This window comes from Panthera onca, chromosome D1 (assembly GCF_046562875.1).
Source record: "Panthera onca isolate mPanOnc1 chromosome D1, mPanOnc1 haplotype 2, whole genome shotgun sequence".
Lineage (NCBI taxonomy): Eukaryota > Metazoa > Chordata > Mammalia > Carnivora > Felidae > Panthera > Panthera onca.
Window position 1 is genome coordinate 49,068,898 of NC_138348.1, and position 21,047 is coordinate 49,089,944.

The 21,047-nt window shown below is 34.4% G+C and overlaps 1 protein-coding gene across 1 annotated transcript in view; it reads right to left on the bottom strand.

Annotated features, from left to right (window-relative positions):
- IPO7 (importin 7) overlaps positions 1-21,047 on the bottom strand; it is a 46,475-nt gene that overhangs the window by 24,166 nt on the left and 1,262 nt on the right. Inside the window, exons 2-6 of the mRNA XM_060605973.3 lie at positions 11,682-11,763; positions 7,860-8,013; positions 6,222-6,380; positions 2,290-2,446; positions 678-767 (exon numbers count right to left, since the gene is read on the bottom strand). Of these exons, the coding sequence (XP_060461956.1) occupies positions 678-767; positions 2,290-2,446; positions 6,222-6,380; positions 7,860-8,013; positions 11,682-11,763 (642 nt within the window). The remainder of the gene's footprint in view (positions 1-677; positions 768-2,289; positions 2,447-6,221; positions 6,381-7,859; positions 8,014-11,681; positions 11,764-21,047) is intronic.

Genomic DNA, 21,047 nt, shown 5'->3' on the forward strand with positions numbered 1-21,047 from the left:
GATAAATTAGTAGGTTAAAATCTAACAATGAGTGTCTTTTAAAATTATAGTTAACATATAACATTGTATTAACTTAACATGTGTAACACAATGATTTGATATATGCATATATTGTGAAATGATTACCATCGTAAATTTAAGAAGGTAGTCAAAAAATATAAACTGTCAATTATAAGATAAAGAAGTCCTAGATATGTAATGTTCAGCGTACTGACTATAGTTAACAATACTGTACTGTATACTTGAAGGTTGCTAAGAGAGTAGATCTTTAAAATTCTTATAAGAAAAGAATTTTGTAACTATGTGAGGTGATGAAGAGCGTGCAACTCTTGATCTTAAAGTCGTGAGTCTGACCCCCACCTCTGGGTGTAGAATTTAGTTAAATAAAATAAAACCTAAATAAGATTTTTAATATTAATAAATAAAAACTGAAAAGAAACAGAAGAATAAAGATAAAGAGATATATATACGTACCTAAATAATAATATATGAAATAACCCTTTATAATTTTTTACTTAGTATATGCACATATGTAAACAAAGTGGTCTCTCCATCTAGAATAATTTGTATTATGAATTATATAAACTCTTAAAAAATTTACAGGAAAGATCAGTTAAAATTTTCAAAAGATACTTAAGTATTTTAGTAATGTTAAGAACACAAGGAGACTTACTTACATTAGGTACATCTCTGTTCACTACAGTCTTTAAAATTTCTATCCATTCTGTCAGGTTCTGTTGGTTTATCAGTTCCAGTGGTAGTGTATACTGAATGAAAATCAAGAATCAATTATTTAAAAATCCTTACAAAAGAAAATCTCACTTCCTTTAATTCTTCACAAAACCTACAAAAAGTATTTCATTTAATCCATAATTCCTGTTTTTAGTACCCAACCAAATTTCTCATTTGGCTGATCTGGTCAGTTATCTACAGTGGAGAGTTGTGGCAATGACAGTAGGCATCCTTGTCATCCAAATTACTGGGAGTATGTTTTATTTTCACCACAGGAGTGACATTATGGACTTCTAGTGAATGTCTTTTATCAAGTGAAGAAAATCTCTATTCCAGGACTCTTAAGAGTTGTTTTAAGTAGGAATGCTTATTAAGTTTGATCAAATGCTTTATCTGATATTCTTAAACATGATTACAGGTCTTTTTTTTTTTTCATGTAGTATGAGTTAATCACAAAAACTGATCTGTTGATCCACTCTGTTCCTTGGATAAATCCTCTTAATGGGCTCATAAAATCAATATCCTATTTAGAATTTTAGGATATCTATCTATTTTCACAAGTGAGACAGGGCTATATTTTGATACCAGGGTATGCTGGTGTCAAAAAAATTAGTTGGGGAGGTAACTATTTTGTCCTATGCCCTAGAACAATTTATAAAAATAACAATCTAAAAAAGTTATAATCTTACCAACTAGAAAACAAACGAAAACAGTATAGATAGTATATATCCGAATCACTTCAAGTGCCCTTTGCTTAAGACTGGGAGATAAGAGATTGTCTAAATCTATTAAATCTACAGATTTAGCAAAGAAATGCAAAATCCAACCAAACAATAGAGTCGGTTACAATCTTTGGGGAAGTACAGTTCTATTTAAATTATATTTTAAAAGTTAAGCAAGGGCATGGATTGAACCAAAGGTCCTAGTAGATGAGATGAATCCTTCTTTGGCTACATGGCACAAAAAGAACCAGACTTTTAATACTGATCAAAAATGGTTTCATATAAATAATTACATCCCACTGAGAATATACATACAATCACTTTCTTAGTGGATATCTTTTATTGCAGACTTAGAATATGTAAAAATGATGAAGCCCATTATTGTGTGCCAGTCAAGTAAATCAAAAGTACTAGCATTTTTGTGTTAAGCTTAGGAATAGGTTTTGTAATTACTTGGACAATCTAGGTACATTTGGCATATCAGGTTCATGATAGATATAAACTGTAATTTCAGTAATTGATTTTCAAACTTTGTGAATGCTTAAGGTGAAAAGCATAAAAAATTTTTTACTGATTTTGTAAATAGTGTTAGATGGTTTAAGGGAGCTTAAGATTGACCAGTTATAATTTAAGATCTATTGGAGTTGTTTGTGTATTTAGGGAAGTGTTCTTGGTAAGACTTTTAATGTACTTACAATTTTGGCGATTTATATTTGACTAGCAAAAGATCTACTTGATCCAGATTTTCACATGAAATTAAGACATGGAAATTCTTTATCTTTTAATGTAGCAAAGACAGACTTATTACATATAAAAACGGTTTTATAAAAATTACCTGAACAAGAGCATAGAAGATCTTGAAAATTTGTTTCTGGATAAGGACAGACTGATCAGACTGATCAGAAAGAAGCTGGATAAAACGGTCCTTCAGAACTGGCAGAAAATGCTGCATTGCTGCTACCAGTGGACTCCGTTCCTCTGGTTTCTTGTACCTTTGGGTAGGAATACAAACTAATTCTGTAAGAATTTATTTAACAATTTTATTTATATGTATGAGTTACAAAATTAAACTGCTTGTTTGTTCACATAAATATATAAACAAATACTTCCTAAGCAACTTTAGATTCCTAGAAAGAAAAAGAAAAACCAACTACGGAACCAAATCACAAGCAAAAGCAACTTAAGAAAACCCTGAAATAATAATAAAATATTTAAAATTTTCTGAACATTCATTATGAAGCCGATAATCTTCAAAGCTCCATTAGCATCCTTACTTCCATGGTTTGAGGAAACTGGGGCACAAAGAAGTATCCTTCCCTGTATACTCATCGAGGTATAAACCTCATCAGTCAAGATCAAAGGTCTGTCCTCTTAACCATGTCACTATGCAATCTCTATTTGTGAATACTGATACAAATGAGGAGCTACAATGACTTGACTTTTAAATATTAGCAGCTGACATAAAATCAATTGTATATTACCATCCTTGTTATTTACATACCAAGACCATTAAGGCAGAAATGGCATCTATAAAGCAGAAAATATTCTACTTCTAAAAGTACTATAAACAGGAAGGTCTTTTGTAACCTATCTGGCAACAAAACCTGACCTCAACAGGCTATTTATGACCTTCACTTATCCCATCTAGAGTGGATATTCACACATTTCATAGCAGATATAATAATGTGTTTGAAAAAAACAAGAATGTGTTTGACTACTGAGTGATGGTTCAATTTCAAAAGGAGTGTTTAACATGTATTATGTGAACCTTGCTACCTTTCTAAAATCCAAAAAATCTTGAATTTGGAATCACATTTGTTCAAGGATGTGGGTAAAGAATTGCTGACCTAAGTGAGAAATTTCCGCATAAAGATTTCTCGGCATTTTAACAGTATTATTTAAAAAGGTCTGTTGGTGGGGCGCCTGGGTGGCTCAGTCGGTTAAGCATCTGACTTCGGCTCAGGTCATGATCTCACGGTCTGTGAGTTCAAGCCCCACGTCGGGCTCTGTGCTGACAGCTCAGAGCCTGGAGCCTGTTTCAGATTCTGTGTCTCCCTCTCTCTCTGCCCCTCCCCTGTTCACGCTCTGTCTCTCTCTGTCTCAAAAATAAATAAACGTTAAAAAAAAAAAAAAAAATTAAAAAAATAAAAAGGTCTGTTGGTTTTTTAAAAAATTAAACTATACTTCAACTTAAAAAAATTGTCAAATATGCTTCAATGAAAAAAATTTTAAATAACTTAATGGATTAGAAATATAGGAAAGACACCCCAGCTTCATTAAGGAATAGGAAGAAAAGCTCTGCAAAATACAGACTAGTTGTTAAGTCATTATTCTAAAAGACACAATTTATCTTTTCAGATTAATCTAACCCACTTTAAATTGGTGTTCCCTACCAGACTCCAGTTTTATCTACTGGTAGCCTTCCTGAAGGAAGAAAATGTATTTAAGAATTGAATATTTGAGCACATTTTTAAAAGGTAAAGGTAAAAAAGCCAGATTCTTTTTCCCTACTGGATGAAATTAGAACCAAAGTAAATTGCTCACAATAAAAAAACACCAAGACAAATGTTCTCACTAATAACAGAGACTATTAAACAATAAACTGACATTATTTTAAGTACTATTTTAATGTGCTAAGAAATTACATGTAGCATACATTTTAAAACATTATCTGCACAGTTGAGTCAAAAAAACCACAAGTTTATGAAAGGAAGCCATTTGCACTCTCCAATCTGATTATATAAACTACAGTAATTATAGAAAATATTTCCTTTAAAAAAAATATTTCCTTTTAACAATAAAGGTAGAACTATATTAGGTGCTTCTCTCCACTTATCCAACCCAGATGATCACTCACATTAAAAGGGTTTGACTACCCATTTCATATTACACATTCTTCTTTCCTACCTCCCTCTCTATATCAAGGAGAGGACTAGAAGTTAGATGGTATTAGTTGCTAATCTAAACTAACTGGTATGTGAAAATAATTATGATAGGAAACAAATCACTACCCCGTAAGACCTGAAAAGTTCCTGAAAGCATGAAAATATGACACTAATAAAAGCGGACTACCACAAGGCTACAATGTGACAATCTGGTGAGCCAGGCTCACCAGAAATCCTAAGTACTAGTCCATCACTTTTCTCTTAAAAAACAAACAAAAAAAATCTTCAATGGTATATCAGCATCTAAAAGAATCACATCCAGATTCTCCATCATGGCATTCAAAACTCTCTTTAACCTGGTCCCAATTACCAGACCAAAATTATCCCCCACCTCTCAACAGAAATTATCCATACCATTTAGTGGTCTCCTCACTACCCACTAAAGACAGTATCTCATTTCCACCTCTGTACCTTTGTTCATACTACTCCGTATGGTGTGACATGCTTTCCTCTTCAAATGCTCCTTCTGTGCTCCTTCAACTGACAAGCATTTCCTGAGGATCTATGCTCCTGAAGACCACCACAACTTCCAATTTCTCCATGAATTTTCTTACAACTGCTTCAGTCCACACAGATCCCTTGTGAACACCTTGTGCTCCACAATCAACACTGGCGGAAAATGAACTGGAATTCCAATACTGTAGCAGCCTCCTATGTCTCCCATTAAAAAAAAATCCCTGTCACACTCTCTCCTGCTAAGATTATAGGACAGGAGAGACTTGAACCTCCTCAATGACAATAGCAGATTATTGTTATTCTCTCTCATTTTAATCACTCACTTACCAGAACTACAACAACTGGCACTCTGACAGAGGTTGGAGCAACAGCTGGAACATTCCTTAGCAGGAAGATGGGTAGCTGGTGGGAACACAAGAAAACACCAGTACCAATGCTGTAAATGGTATATTTCTCTCCTGCTCAGAAGAAAAGCAGCAGTTCATCAGCTACTTTGAGCTGGGACCCAAAAAGGGTATTTATATTGGAGGCTAACTACAAGCCCCAGAATTAGAGGGCTCACAATGGCATCTGTGTAGCTGTTAGGACTGGAAATAAAGCCACCATCATGGTGTTAAGTGTTCCTCATGCCTTCCTCATAATTTTCTAGTATCAAAACTTTTAAGTGCCTACAAATTTCATTACTTTCACTATACACTTGGAGATAATCCCTTCAACATTTGGCTTACCACCTTTAGTGCTATGCCTCAACTTCCAAGGTTATGTATTTTTTCTCATCCCTAAATCCAAATCTAAAATGATCCCTTAACCTAAAATGTGTCTTACTGATACTACTTACTTATATGAACTATAATTTGTTCAAATATGCAAACACTGAAACAGGATCCCTCAAAATACAATGATTAAAAATGATCATATGAAATTTCAACATATCTTTCTTAAAGGATCTTATCAAGACCCCAAATTAAGATAAAAAATTCACAGAAAGCCAGAAGTTAAATAAAGAGCTCTAATGCTCAAAGTACTCTGCTACCCTTCACATTTTAAAAAAGCTCATGTTTAGTTTAGGCCTTTAATCAGCACAAATTGATGAGCCCATATTGAGGAATTAAAGATAACTCAGTTTTTGAATAGGGAAACATAGCAAGAAAAAAGGGCACAAGGAGTTTCTTAGTTGAATCAACAGAAGCAATTGTAGAATTAAAATAAGAATGCTATTTCAAAAAGAAAATACTGAATTAAAATCAACATATAATTCACTAATATTTATATACCAAATGTAATTTTAGATGTTCAAACAGACTACCTTAAAATTTCCATGCTTTTCCTACTTCTCAAATCTCTGAAGGAATTGAGAGACACTTACTCATAATTTTTCACAAGCTGATAAAGGCAAAGAAGAATTCCTAGCCAACAAGCACTGTTATCAGACTGAAGATAAAAGCCAATTTTGTCCACAATGGCAGTCCAGCGGCTTGGATAATCGTGTTTGATGATATGGTGAATGCATGTAGTAAGCTGTACCCTGAAAGTCAAAAATAAACAATAAAGAGGAAGAAATGCTACCTAGATAAAATTCTGCTCCAAGAAAATTGCTGTTTAGACAAAAGTAAGCCACTGAGCAAAATCTACCTGTTCCTACTGATTTAAAAGAAACCCAACAAATGTTACAAGGTGATTTGGGGGCCCCTGGGTGGTTCAGTCGGTTAAGCGTCTGACTTCAGTCCAGGTCATGATCTTGTGGTTTGTGGGTTTAAGCTCCACATCAGGCTCTGTGCTAATAGCTCAGAGCCTGAAGCCTGCTTTGGATTCTGTGGCTCCCCCTCTCTCTGCCCCCTCCCTTGTTTTCTCCCCCGCCTCTGTCTCAAAAATAAAAAAAAAATTTTTTTAACTAAAAAAATTTTTTTTTAATGTCTATTTACCTTTGACACAGAGAGAGACAGAGTGCAAGCAGGGAAGGGGTAGAGACAGAGGGAGACACAGAGACAGAGGGAGACACAGAATCCAAAGCAGGCTCCAGGCTCCGAGCTGTCAGTACAGAGCCAGACGCGGGGCTCAAACTCACGAGCTGCAAGATCATGACCCGAGCCAAAAGCCGGCTGCCCAACCGACCAAGCCACCCAGGAGCCCCCTCAAAAAAAATTTTTTAATACAGGTGATTTTATTTTTTTATTTCTCACCCCTATCATCAACTGACGAGTTTCATTTAGAACATAGTTATTCTCATTAAAAATTCTGCAGAATCATATAAAAATAAGAGCTTTTAAATATCAAGACTATAAAATATGGGGCACCTGGGTTGCTCAGTCAGTTAAGCATTCGACTCTTGGTTTCAGCTTGGGTCATGATCTGGCGGTTTCGTGAGTTTGAGCTCCACATTGGGCTCTATGCTGGCAGCATGGAGCCGGCTTGGTATTTTTCTCTCCCCATCTCTCTGCCCCTCCCTCACTTACATGTCTCTGTCTCTCTCAAAATAAACTTAAAAAATTAAAAAAAAAAACCAACAACCAAGACTATAAAATATAACATATATGACAGCATTCTAAAGTTTTCTTTTACCTGTGTCCACCTGATCACACTATGTTTCACAAGTTTTACAGGAAGTTTAAAACCTTTAGGTTTTATAAGTGTAAAAATCACAGTAAGAAAATTAAATAAAAAGAAATTTGCCTGTAACAGCATTTGTTAAGTTTACTGCTATAAAAATGACAGGTTTTTAGGGGCGCCTGGGTGGCTCAGTCAGTTAAGCACCTAACTCTTGATTTCAGCTTAGGTCATGATCTTATAGTTATGTGAGATCCAGCCCGAAGCAGGGGCTTGAGATTCTCTATCTCCCCCTCTGCCCCTCTTCCCTGCTTGTGCTCTCTCTCTCTCTCTCTCTCTAAAATAAAAAATTAAAAAAATTTAAAAAAAGACAGGTTTTTATGTTCTGGAAAGACCCCCTCCCAAACTCCACAAATTATATACCTGCAACAATGGGTAAGTTTTAAAAATATACATATACCTGATGAGCTCAGGAGAGTGGATAATAGCTTCTACAATATTTTCTCGAATACAATGTCGATCTTCTTCTGGAATAGTATACGGAGATATATCTCCTGGTGCTGTTTCCCGATCAGGCCAATACTGTGTTATCATATTTTTCAAATAGATAACACCTAAAATGTAGATAAATTTGACAACAGTATTTACTGTGAAAGCATTGTGAATACCCCTATAAGTGTCCACACCTCAATTTATTTCTTTCGGACCAACCACTATCAGTAAAGCTATCCTTTTTTAAAAACAAAATACTGCCTTCTATTATTTTAAAAGTTGATAATCAAAATACAAGTTTAATTCTTAGCTACTGTTATGATCCATAAAGTTATTATTAAGCATATAGCCTTAGAGAACTCTGCAAATAAACACACTGTACAAACAAAACTGCTAAAGACTTTTTACATCACATTTATTCCTAATATTTTTTATCCTGTTTTCTGTCGGAAAGCTATTTAATTTCACCTTATCAATTTTCTAAACGAAGCCTCTAAAGATAAAACCACATACACAAACCAATATAGCTTCTACAATTAGTAACACTACTATAGACTGAATGTTTGTGGCCCCCCTCAAGTTTATGTCAAAATCCTAACCCCCTAAATGACAGCATTAGGGGTGAGGCCTTTTGTAGGTATGTGACAGCATTAGGGGTGAGGCCTTTTGTAGGTGATTAATGCCTTTAAAAGAGAAACCCTAGAGGTTCTTCCCCTTCCACCATGTGAGGTTCTAAGAACCAGAAAGTGGGTTCTCATCAGACACCAAATCTGCTGGCTTCTTGATCTTAAGACTATTCAGCTTCTAGAATTGTGAGGAATAAACTTCTGTCATGCAGTCTATGGTATTCTGTTACAGCAGCCCAAACTGACTAAGACGTACAAAGGCTGTTATTTTTATCATAGAAAAATTATAGTATAAAAATCTCTAGTCTACAAATTTAAGCATTTCATTAATATGCAATTGTACTACTTCAAATTCATTTTATTTTATGGGAGAATTTGCTATGTTCAAAAATTACAGATTACCTATTTTGCGTTACCGATCACACTGCTATCTTGAACATTGCTAGGTAACATGAAGTAGATTGCTAACAGTGCTTTTAATCCAGTCCTCCCCTTCCCATGAGAGAACCTTCAATCACAAATGCATAAGATGTACAGGAAAGGGAAATTATTCAAAATTAATCAATTACTAAATTCTAAAAAATACCAGCTCTTCTCTGATTAGTAATTAACCCTTACCTGGAGTTTTACACCTATTTGAATAAGGATAACTAATACATCTATGATTTTTACATTCTACTTTGTTTATCTTGGGAATTAAAATAATATCCCACCTTAAAAGTATTGCAAAAGAGATTAAGACTACACATTAAAATACCCTTAGTATTGCAAAAGAGATTAAGACTACACATTAAAATACCCTTCAACAAAAGTTTTAAGACAAACTACATCTACAGTAAAGAACACTGACTCAGGGAGCCTGGGTGATTCAGTCAGTTATGCATCTGACTCTGGATTTTGGTTGTGATCTCAAGATCATGAGACTGAGCCCCAGTTAGGGCTCCATGCTGAGTGTGGAGCCTGCTTGGGATCCTCTCTCCCTCTCTCTCAGCCTCTCCCCCACTCAAAAACATAAAAATAATAAATAATTTAAAAAAAAAACATGGACTCAGTATATGTAACATATTTAAGATTACTACTATTTCCAGAATTTTTATTCTTCCAAAACAGAACAAAGATTAAAATTAAGACTTGATACACTCCTATGTCCTCTGCATAGAGCCTCTGAGTATTTATTTCTATCATCTAGCAGCTGCTATCACCATATGCCCTATACTAAAGAGTAGCATTCAATTTTTTTTTTTAAGTTTATTTATTTTGAGAGAGAAGGAGAACGTGCACATGGAGAAGGGGCAGAGAGAGACAGAATTCCAAGCAGGCTCTGTACAGTCAGTGTGTAGCCCAACATGGGACTCGAACTCAAGGACCATGACATCATGACCTGAGCCAAAATCAAGAGTCGGATGCTTAAGTGACTGAACCACCCAGGTGCCCCAGGATCATTCAATTATTATAAGAATGCAACTTTTAAAGTAGTTATTGTATTTTAAAATTTTTACTAATTCCACAGTTTGGCTGCTTCTGGTTTTGTACATACTAAACAACTTTCTAGCACAATTTAATTTTGTTAATGCACATAATCATGTCTCAAAATATTAAGGTCCCTAAATGCCACTTACAACATCTTAAGTAAAAATTTCATATTTTAAAGTCAAAGATTCTTATTTAAAAGAATAACCAAATGGGAAAATGCCAACTTCACTGGTAAAAGAGAAAGGACAGTTAAAATAAAGATTTATATCTGACCAGGGTCCAGTGAAATCACTATATTTTATAAACATAAAAAATATTCTATTATTGTGCTACTTGTATACCAATATTGTAAAAAATAATAAACTTATAGGCATTCATTTATTTTTTAATTACTTTTGGTGTATCAGGCAGTATTTTAGGTACTGGGAATACAATTGTTAATGAAACAAATCTAAGATTAAATGCTAACAATTGAGAAATGGTTCACTGCCTATGGCACATTATGGTAAATTATGTAGCCACTGAAATATAAGTTTTAAAACTAACACTATGTGAAGAAAAGGGAAATGATTACTATACATTAAATGAAGCAAAAAAAAATTTAACGAAATTGATGTAGGGAAAAAGAACAGCAAGAAATAATACCAGAATATAACTGGTTTTCCTAGAATGGTGCAATTATTAGTATTTTATATTTCCTATAACAAAATTAATACATCTGCAAATAAATTTAGTAACAGGACCCTAAAGATGGGAATTCCATTATTTTGCATACTAACAGCTAATATCAGAAGTAGTGTACCACATTTTCACACACTATTTGGTACTGAGAGAATTGCTCAATATCTTGTTGAAACTGGAACTAAGAAATACAGTAGTCCCCCCCACTTCTGCAGTTTCACTTTCTGTGGTTTCAGTTATCCGCAGTCACCCACAGTCAGGAAGCAGATGAGATGATCTTTTCTGACGTATTACCAGAAGGCCAACAGTAGCCTAGCATCATGTCAAAATGCCTACATCATCTACCACACCACATCTCATTGCACAGGCACTTTATCTTCTCACACCATCACAAGGGTAAGTACAGGAAAAGAAGGTATTTTGAGAGAGACCACATTCACATACCTCTTATTACAGTATATTGTTATAATTGCTCTAATTTTTATTAGTTACTGTAACTAATCTCTTACTCGCCTAATGTACAAATTAAACTTTATCAATAAGCATGTATGTATAAAAATAAATGTAGTATATATAGCATTTGGTACTATACACAGTTTTAGGCAATTACTGAGAGTCTTAAAATGTATCCAGCATGGATAAGTGAGGGCTACTGTAGTATTTTTTTAAATGATTTAAACAATAAAGGCAAAAATTAAAGGAACAACTGATAAACAAAGAGGTTTGTATCTTAGAAGCATCCACTGGGCAAATAAACAGGGAATGAACAATCTTTTAATAAACCTTATCAATTTCTCTTTTTAGCTTCTCTTTTAATTCAAGGAAATATCACATTTTTTTCTGCCACCAAATATCGAGGCACTAGCTGTTTGTAGTAAACACAAGAGGGCAAACCAAGTTTCAGGGAAGAAAATCAATGAAGGGCCATCCCAACATACCTCTGCTATTCAACTATGAACCTTTTAAATAAATGACTTACATAAACCCAAGAAAATAATTTAGTAACTTGCCTGCCTGTCTCACAGGTAAATCCAGTTGTTCCGACATAGTAATCTGAAGCAGTGTTGAAACAAAATTCAGAGACTTGTGTGCCTACAAACAAAAAAACAGGTTTTAAATTTCTGCAAATAAATATTCTCAGTACTTTATTCCACTGTTTGGCACAAAAGGCTACCCACCTGGAAGTTGGTCCCAGCCTTATTTCCCATCACTCACCAACTATGAACTAAAAGAAAAATTTAATAACCTAACTCCTAAAATATTTTGGATGTTTGTATTTGCCTTCCCGTTTATCCCAACTAGCATTCTTAACCTACACTGGCACCAACAGCTCAAAAACCATATCCTCGGTAATGTCTATTTCCCCAATTCAGTAATAATTTCTCAGTAGAGATGTTCTACTAAGTGGCTACACACAAACGAAGTCAGTAAAAATTAACAGCCTGGAAAGTGGTTTACAAGGGGCTAATAATGTTTTATTTCTGAATATGGCTATTTTACATAGTGTGTTCAGTTTGTGAAAATTAATCAACTGTACCTTTATGACTATTCTGTATGCATGTTACATTTAAATACAAAGTTAAAAATCAATAGCTTTGAACATATGATAAAAGTAGTATACAAACTATAGGATTTTTTAATACACTTATATGAAATTCCAGTGCAACATACACAGAAAATAATGAAATATATCCAAAATGCTACTATAGTTGTATCTTGGGTGGTAGGATTATAAAGAAGCTATTCTTCACACATTTTCTATTTTCCAGTTTATACTATGGACCCTGGTCACTTTCATTAACAGTACTAAAAAGTTAAAGACTCCTAAAGTTGTCATATTTGTTTCTGGTTTTCTAAAAAAGAACTGGGGGAACCTGGACGGCTCAGTCGTTTAAGTGTCCGATTCTTGATTGCAGCTCAGGTCATGATCCTAGTGTCGTGGGATCTGGCTCCATGCCTTGCATGGAGCCTGCTTAAGATTTTCTCTTTCCCTCTGCCCTTCACCCACGCACCCACTCTCCCTTTCTCTCTCTCTCTCTCTCAAAAAAGCCAAAACAACAAAAAAGGCAAGACTACCTTTACCTGAACATTAACAGCAGCATTATTTATAATGCCCTCAAGTGGAAACAACCCATGTCTACCAACTGATGAATAGACAAGCAAAATGTGGCTTATCCATACATAATGATTAAATATTTGGTAGTAAAAAAAATGAAGTACTGATACATGCTACAACATATGTGAACCTTAAAAATATATTGTGTGAAAGATGCCAATACTCCAGGACTGGGAGTTGGCAGGGGGCAGAGAGGGAGATGGAGAGTGACTGCTAACAGGCACAGAGTTTCTTTTTGGGGTGATGAACATGTTCTAAAGTTTGTGGTGATGGTTGCATAATTCTGAATATACTAAAAACAACTGAATTGGATACTTTAAGTGGTTGAATTCAAGTTATAAAAAAAACTGAACTATGAAAATAAGTGCTTATTTTATTACTCTTTAAGTTACTTTGCCTTCAGAAACACAAGCACATATCTCAAAAGTGCAAGTGAGGAAAAAAAGTGTTCCTTTCAGACAACTGAGCTAGACCACGTGGTAAGAAAAAAAAGGATGTTTCTGACAGCAGAAACAGCACAAGCAAACTCAACCTGGGACATTTATATTTATATACCTGCCCCGCACAAATTTCCATCCAGCTGAAATCCCTAATGCCTTGTATCCTCCCAAAGAAGGTAACAAATAGACATAAAGTAATACTAAATATCAGACATGACATTCTCAAGAAAATCCAGAGCAAAAGTAGATTAGCAATTACCTAGACCTGGGATACAAGATTAAACTGGAAGGAGGGAGTTTACTGAGAAAACAAAAATATTCCAAAACTAGATTGTGGTGACAGTTGTACAACTTGCTAAATCTACTAAAAATAAAAATCACTGAGTTTCACCTAAAACAGTTGTATTTTATGGCATGTAAATTATACCTCAATAAAGTTTAAAAATGAAGGAAAAAAAGACCATGGATTGGTACAACTGTAAAACAGAGATCAAATAAAGATACATTTTAACTGTTCAAACAGGAAAACCTCCTTTTAATCACTAGCCTCATTCTTCATCACAAAAACCTTTTAAAATCTGAGTAATTGGGGTACATGGGTGGCTCAATTGGTTAAGCATTTGACTTCAGCTCAGGTCACAATCTCACAGTTTGTTGAGTTTGAGCCCCAAATTGCGCACTGAGCTGATACTGAGCCAGCCTGGAATTCTCCCTCCCCCCTCTTGGGTATGCGTGCGCGCGCTCTCTCTCTCTCTCAAAATAAACTTAAAAAAAAATAATAAAATCTGAGTAATTATGTTATCACTCTCAACAGTTTGGCAAACATTGATATGGGCCTCAAGATGCTACAATAAATCTTTTAGAGTATGAGTTAGAGATGCTGACACTAATTATAGGCCCTTCTTCAAGCTTCTCGTTTCCAGCAATCAGAGAACCAGAAGAACTGAAGCAACAAATGGGTCATCATACATCATTAGGTAGAGCTACAACGGCTAATACTAAAGTTTAAAAGCTGCTAACCACAACACAAAATTACCTTTCAAGACAACTTCTTACCTTCTCATTGTCATCAACCCAGACAATTCAACATTCACCCTTAAACCCATTTCATCAAAATTTTTCAAAAGCCACAACCTGAATTCCATTTCCTTTAACTCCACTCCACCTATTGGTACTTACAATGTGTCAGACACTACAGAGATAAAAGATCACTATAAGGTAGGTTGGGGTATTAATTCTATTTCGACGTAAAATTTTGAGTTAGGTCCAGAAGGACTTACCATATAGATGAGATTGGGGTGGGATTTTTAAAAAGAAAAGAAGTATGGGTTATATTCAAGAGATTATTAGGAGAATGAAAGACAATAATGAAAGACGAAAATGAATAAATTGTGACATCAAGATCTAGTTAAGTGTGAACTTTTTTTGAAATTTTTATACAACCAGATAAGGAAGATAATAAGGTCTTGAAGCAGTATCAAGGATTTAATTCTAGGATAAATGAATATAAAACATCACAGGTGGAAAGCTATTATTATAACAGGTAATAATAGGCCTGAAAAACTTCTACTCTAGGGGCAGCTTCCCCCACCTCCCTAAGTAAGTCTAACTTTACAAAAGGAAAAAATGATTACACATACCCACATAAACAAATTTCGCCAGACCCTTTAACCTACAATCTTATCCCCACCCCCTTACTAGCTTTCTACTCACTAACTCTGTATTCAGAAAATTGTTTTCTGTAAGGTTACCAATATTTTAAAAGCTTTTTCCATCAAAAAAGTCTAAATTTTGCTTTAACCTCCCTCATTTAAAAATAACAACCCTTTCTTTTTCTAATAGCTTTTTACTTAATACATAAGTAATTCGTGTTGACTCGTAGAAAAACTAATCATTGAAGTAAAAAGGAAACGAAATTACCCACAACCAACCTTCTTACTTAAAACTCCTTTTCTTGGCTTCCTCCTTTTATATACAATTCTCCAGTCTCCTTTTTTCTGTTTCTCAAAGTTCCAAAAATAGGAATGGCCAAAAGTGAAGCCCTCCAGTCCACCCTACACCTCCAGATGACACTCCCTCCCTCTCAATTCACCAAGAAAAGTCTCCTTTCCATTGTTGCTTTCTCTCCTAACCTTCAATTCCACATTCCCTATTGCCTGCTACACATTTTCCCTCTGATATTTACCAGCTCCTCAAACCCAACTTAAAATTTAAGCCATGTTTTCTCCAATATCAGTTTCCCCTCTAGACCTACATTTTCCAATGTAATTACCTAATGTCAATATCTTTTAAAGCTAACTCTTTAAGAGGTAACTTTTTATTATTTCTCTCCAGTGGAATGCAATCTGAAAGACCTTCAATTAGCTACTGTACTTAACACTATTTATAAGGAAAAAGATGCGCATAAGGGCACTGTGACATCAGAATACATAAATGAATACAGCCAGATAATTTCAAGAGCAAAGGGATTTCTAACTTTTCTGTTTTACTAGAGAATTTGACAAATATCCCGATTTTATCTACCTGAAATATTAGGCATAGTGAGGTTACATCATCATAGTGATAGAATCAGGACCAGCCTGAGGCTCTTCACTAAGTCTTCCAGCCTTTCATTAAATAGCGGTACTACATAAATGCTTTCCCACTAAGGAGTTTTAAAAAACTTAATTATAAAGGACTTAGTAACCAAAAGAAAAAAAAAACCCACTTTAAATCAAATATCATTAATGTGCCACTGATAGAAGCAAACAATAAGTAAAATAATATATGCATCTACTCTATCTGAAAAAGAAATTTTTCTTATAAACATTAATATGGCAATATCTTTCTTTCAGATCTTTAACATGCTGTGTCACTGAATAACTTCCTATCTAACAGCCAAAGTATCCAGACTTTCCCTCTCCCAAATTCAGAAGAGTATCTACTTAGAGATATTCCTAATTAAGGAATTTTACCTGCTCAGGGTACAGACAATTCTGTCTTCCAAAAACACATATTTTATTCTCATAAGTATTTTGCTGAATTTCTAGACATGCCAAATTGTCCTATAAACATGCCATCATTTTGCACTTTTCCAGATCTAAGATTTTCATTAATTGAACATTTCAAAAGTCCTTTAATTAAACAATCAAATTCACCATTTATAAATAAAAATTTATCACTTACACTAGTAATTGTAATCATCTGTGAAAACCCTAGAAGTGACTCAGGTAGTTTATGTATTTAAAAGATAAACACAAAATATCAAGAAACATATCAAAGCTAAGTCCACTTACTTTTTCACATAACGAATGTGAGAAACAGCATGTCTATCACATGACCATCTTATAGCACATTAAGCTTAGGAATTGAAGGTTTAAAATGCTCCTAGGTAAGCTTTCTAATTCTACTTATGGCAGTTTTTCTTGCTGCAAGTGTAAGAGGGGAAGGGATACTGATACTTAGATTCTATCTGCCTTAACCAAAGTCAGATTTAAAAGTATCTTTATCCAAAACTTACACATAGCTCTACTGTAAGTCCAACCACATGTGTTATGAGGGCCGTGTTGACTATGAAACTCCAGAAAGGTAGGAATCAAGAATCTTTCCATCTACTTAACTCAGTACCTACCACAAAGACATTTGCTATTAAATACACCAGACTGGAAGCTGTCATCCTAAATAAACGTTTCAAAAAAATTTTCCTGACATTACATTTAAAACTTAAGTTCAAATGTAAACTTCATGAGAGTGAGGACTTTGTCTTATGTATGGTATCAGACCTCCAGCATTAAAGATAGGATTTGCCACATGATAGTCACTCAAACTTTTTTTTAAGTTTATTTATTTTGAGAGAAAGCATGAGGGGGAGGCCAGAGAGCAGGAGAAAGAGAATCCCAAACAGGCTCAGCACTGGCAACACAGAGCCCCAATGTGGGGCTGGAACTCATAACCTGAGCCAAAGTCTAACACAACCAACTGAGCCACCCAGGTGCCCCTCAAATATTTTTACAGTTTATTTATTTTGACAGAGAGAGAGAGAGAGCACGCGCGCAAGTGACAGACGGACAGACAGCAGGAGAGGTGTAGAGAGAGAGATTCCTGAGCAGGCTCCACCCTGTCAGTGCAAAGCCCAAGGAAGGCTGGATCCCACAACCATGCGATCATGACCTGACCTGAAACGAAAAATCGGATGCTTAACCGACTAAGCCACTCAGGTGGCCCTCTTCCAAATATTTTAAAAATAACAGAAGCAATTATTTGTTGAACGTCTATGCTCAGCTAATACTCTGAAGATTTAAAAAAAAAAAAATCTTCATCTACAGATTTTATTCTCATTGGAGATTAAGTTCAAAGTCAATGCACTTTTAGAGTAGAAAAGACAGCAACCATCTAGTTCAAATAAAATTAAAATAGTTAAAATTTAAGAATATATACAACTAGGTATTAAAAAGGTGAGTTTTGAGTTTACAAAGTACCACAGAAGGTCAGAGTAGGAAAAGATGGCATTTAAGATGGTATTGATGAGATTTGTGAACAGGAAAACTTTCATTTTTAGGTTATAAGAGCTTAATAGGAGGAATGAGTAGCATGAGCAAAGGTTTGTATGGAAAGGTTTCCACTGAACAACACTGGCAGCTAAAGCAGGAAGAACTGCAGAGACTGTTGTCTATTATAATAATCTGCCAAAAACCTTCACAGATGTCTTAACTTTATCTTATAAAGGAAGAAACAAGTTTTTCTGAGTGAGAGCAAGAGTAGGAAGTAGGAGTCTCTGGAAACATAACAAATAATTAATGTTGAATGAACAAATACCAAATGTCACATATTTTAATTTCCTAAAATTTTTTAGAACTGTACTTCTAGATCTATAGAAGTCAATTAATCTCAAAGTATATAATTTACATGTCAAATGAGTTTCCTGTACACAAATCTACTTTAAAGATTAAAAGACATTTCTGGCTATTATTCAAGTTCTTATTTCTCCATGCATACAACAAAATATTTACTGAGAGCCCACTGAGTGTCAGGCACTGTGCTCATAATTGTGCCAATTTTCATGATACAATAATGCTATCTACTAACAATCTCAGTGTCCAAATAAGTACTTGTATTCTTTCTCCATTTTCCACTAAAATATGAAACTACTATAGTTAGACTGAGACAAGAAATAAAATGTATAGTGTGGTAGAGTGGTTAATCAATTGGCACTGATGCAGTGGTTCAAATAACCTGGAGAGAACTTAGCAGGTTCCAAGCACTTTGCTGAATTTTTTACATGCATCAACTCAAATGACACAGTGATATACACACTATTACTACTTTTATTTTGTACATAAGGAAAATGATGCTTAGAAGTTAAATAACTTTCCTAAGATCCTCCAATTAGTGCAGAATGCTTCATCGTTAAAAAAAAAAAAAAAATCAAATAACTAAGGAGGTTTTCAATTATATTTCCAAGAATGCTTGTACTTTTTAATGGTTTCCTCCAGTCTTTGAGGCAAAGTTTGTTACATGAAGAAATTTCAAATTGAGACATGATAATGTAGTCCAAAATTATAACAGCAATAAAAAAAAAAAAAAAAGGATCAAAATTCATGCCATGCTACAGTGTAAATCAGTGGTGAATACTAAAATGTGTCTTGAAAATATCTGCCAAAAAAAGTCTCCTTACTGTGGTCTCCAGCAGTCTCATGGAAATTTCTTAATTTTATCTATATGAAATATAAAAAACATATAAATACTCTAAAAATTCTCTACTGAGAGATGGTATAACAGCTAAAGTCTTACTGTTTGTTATCTGTCATAATAAAGTCAGTAAAGCCTAACACTAACAAATCAAAGAATTGCAGTGACAAAAGACAAAAATTCCTCACCTCATTAAACTTGAAAATTATACTGACGAGAATAAGTAAAATATGTATGACAAACCAGTGTTACAGAGAAAAATAAACTAAGGGAGGTATAGTGTGTCTGGGGTGTCATAGCCAGGGGAACTCCTTAGTGATATGGAGACAGTTGAACAATGATAGAGGGAAGTAAGGAAACAAGCATAAGAGATAACTGAGTAAAAGAGGTTCCACACAGATGAAACAGTTAAGTGTAATCACTGCGAGGCAAGAGCACTTTGTTTTTGTTTTATCTGCACTATTAATACTTTGATAACATTTACAATTTTTACAGTTCGTGATTACTTCGCTTAGCTGAAAAGATTCACTCAAATGTCAATCTTTTTCTTTTAATGAAAATGAACCAAAATATAACTTGCTGAAAAAAAACAAAAACCAGTATGGAATGATTGCTTCATCCTGTCTTATCCAAAATCAAGAAGAGCCTGATGGAAATAAAATGTTACTTCCTCATTCTTGCTACAGTCAAGCTTCTTCAAGACTTATCTGGAATCTATTTCCTAAATTAAGGTTCTGCCACAAAAAAAGTCAAAGCAAGAAAGTATTAAAATGGGAACACTTCATTAAAGTGGAATGAAGACTAGAGATGAGAATATTCTAATTAAAAGAAAAGTTACCTTAGGAAACTTACTAAAATTGAGGTGTGATAATTGAAAGAAATTTGCAAAATGTGAACAGCTAACAATTACAGAAATACAGGCTAGACACCAAATTTTCTTTCACAGAAAAGCAGTGTTCACTACTCCAAAGTATTCCAAAACTCTAACAGAAGCTTAACAGTTAAGTAAAAAATGCTATGAATACTATTTTGATTATTCATCTTCCAAAAATCAGATTGTGAAATATTTATCCTAGGTCTCAATTACAAAATGTCATCATATATAACCAGACATTTAATAACTGCTTGAAGAATGAATGAATTTCAAATTTTTCTATTAGGGAATCAACTTTTTTTTTCAAATAGTAATTTTTAAAATTAATAATTACACACAGCATGTTTTGGCAGGATAATAAAGTCATAGTAGAAATCACTGTGACTGAACTTTTAGAGTGCCTAAACTTACACATGTATTAATACTTCATAAACAAAATGTTAATCTTAACCTGTGTCTATCACAAAAATAAATCAAAATAAAAAGTGATCCATAACTACCTCCATAGTTTCATAATGGTTCAATATGGGAATTTGTTTCAGTGCATTATTTTATATCCAAAAGAAATCTAAGCTCCTCCCAAGGTGACTTTGAGCCTAAAAATTTGAGCACTGGGGCATGACTGGCTCAGTGGGTGAAGTATGGGACTCTTGATCTCAGGGTTGTGGGTTGAAGGACCACCTTGAGTGGAGAGAATACTTAAAAACATCTTTAAAAAAAAACCAAAAACTTGAGCATCACTCTTGGTATGATCTAATGATGGTCTCATTTATATACATAAGAGTTAACTTTTTTAGGGGTGCCTGGGTGGCTCAGTCAGTTAAGCAACCAACTATTGATTTCCGCTCAGGTCATGATCTCACCATATGTGTGGCTCCCTCTGTGCTGGCTCCCTCTTTCTCTGCCCTTCCCCTGCTCACATGCTCTCTCTCTCTCTCTCTCTCTCAAAATAAATAAACATTAAAAAAAAAAAAGATTTAACTTTTTTATTTTGAAATAATTTTACACTTAATTTGTCTAAACTCTGTGGGTGGTCTTCTTAAAACACAAGTTCCTTGAGGGCAGAGATCTCTGACATAGCATTGTACACTGATGCTGTCCTGTTAGGAATGCTCCTGTGGCTTCTGCAAAGTCAATAATAAGTAATGTTTTTAAATGAGTTACTTACCAGTTAAGAGAAGCATAAAATAACTGAATTTCTACTTTAAAAAGGGACTTCTTTTTCCGTTTAAAAATAAATGTACACTGAACTTCACTAAAGCTTGCACTCAGTAGTATA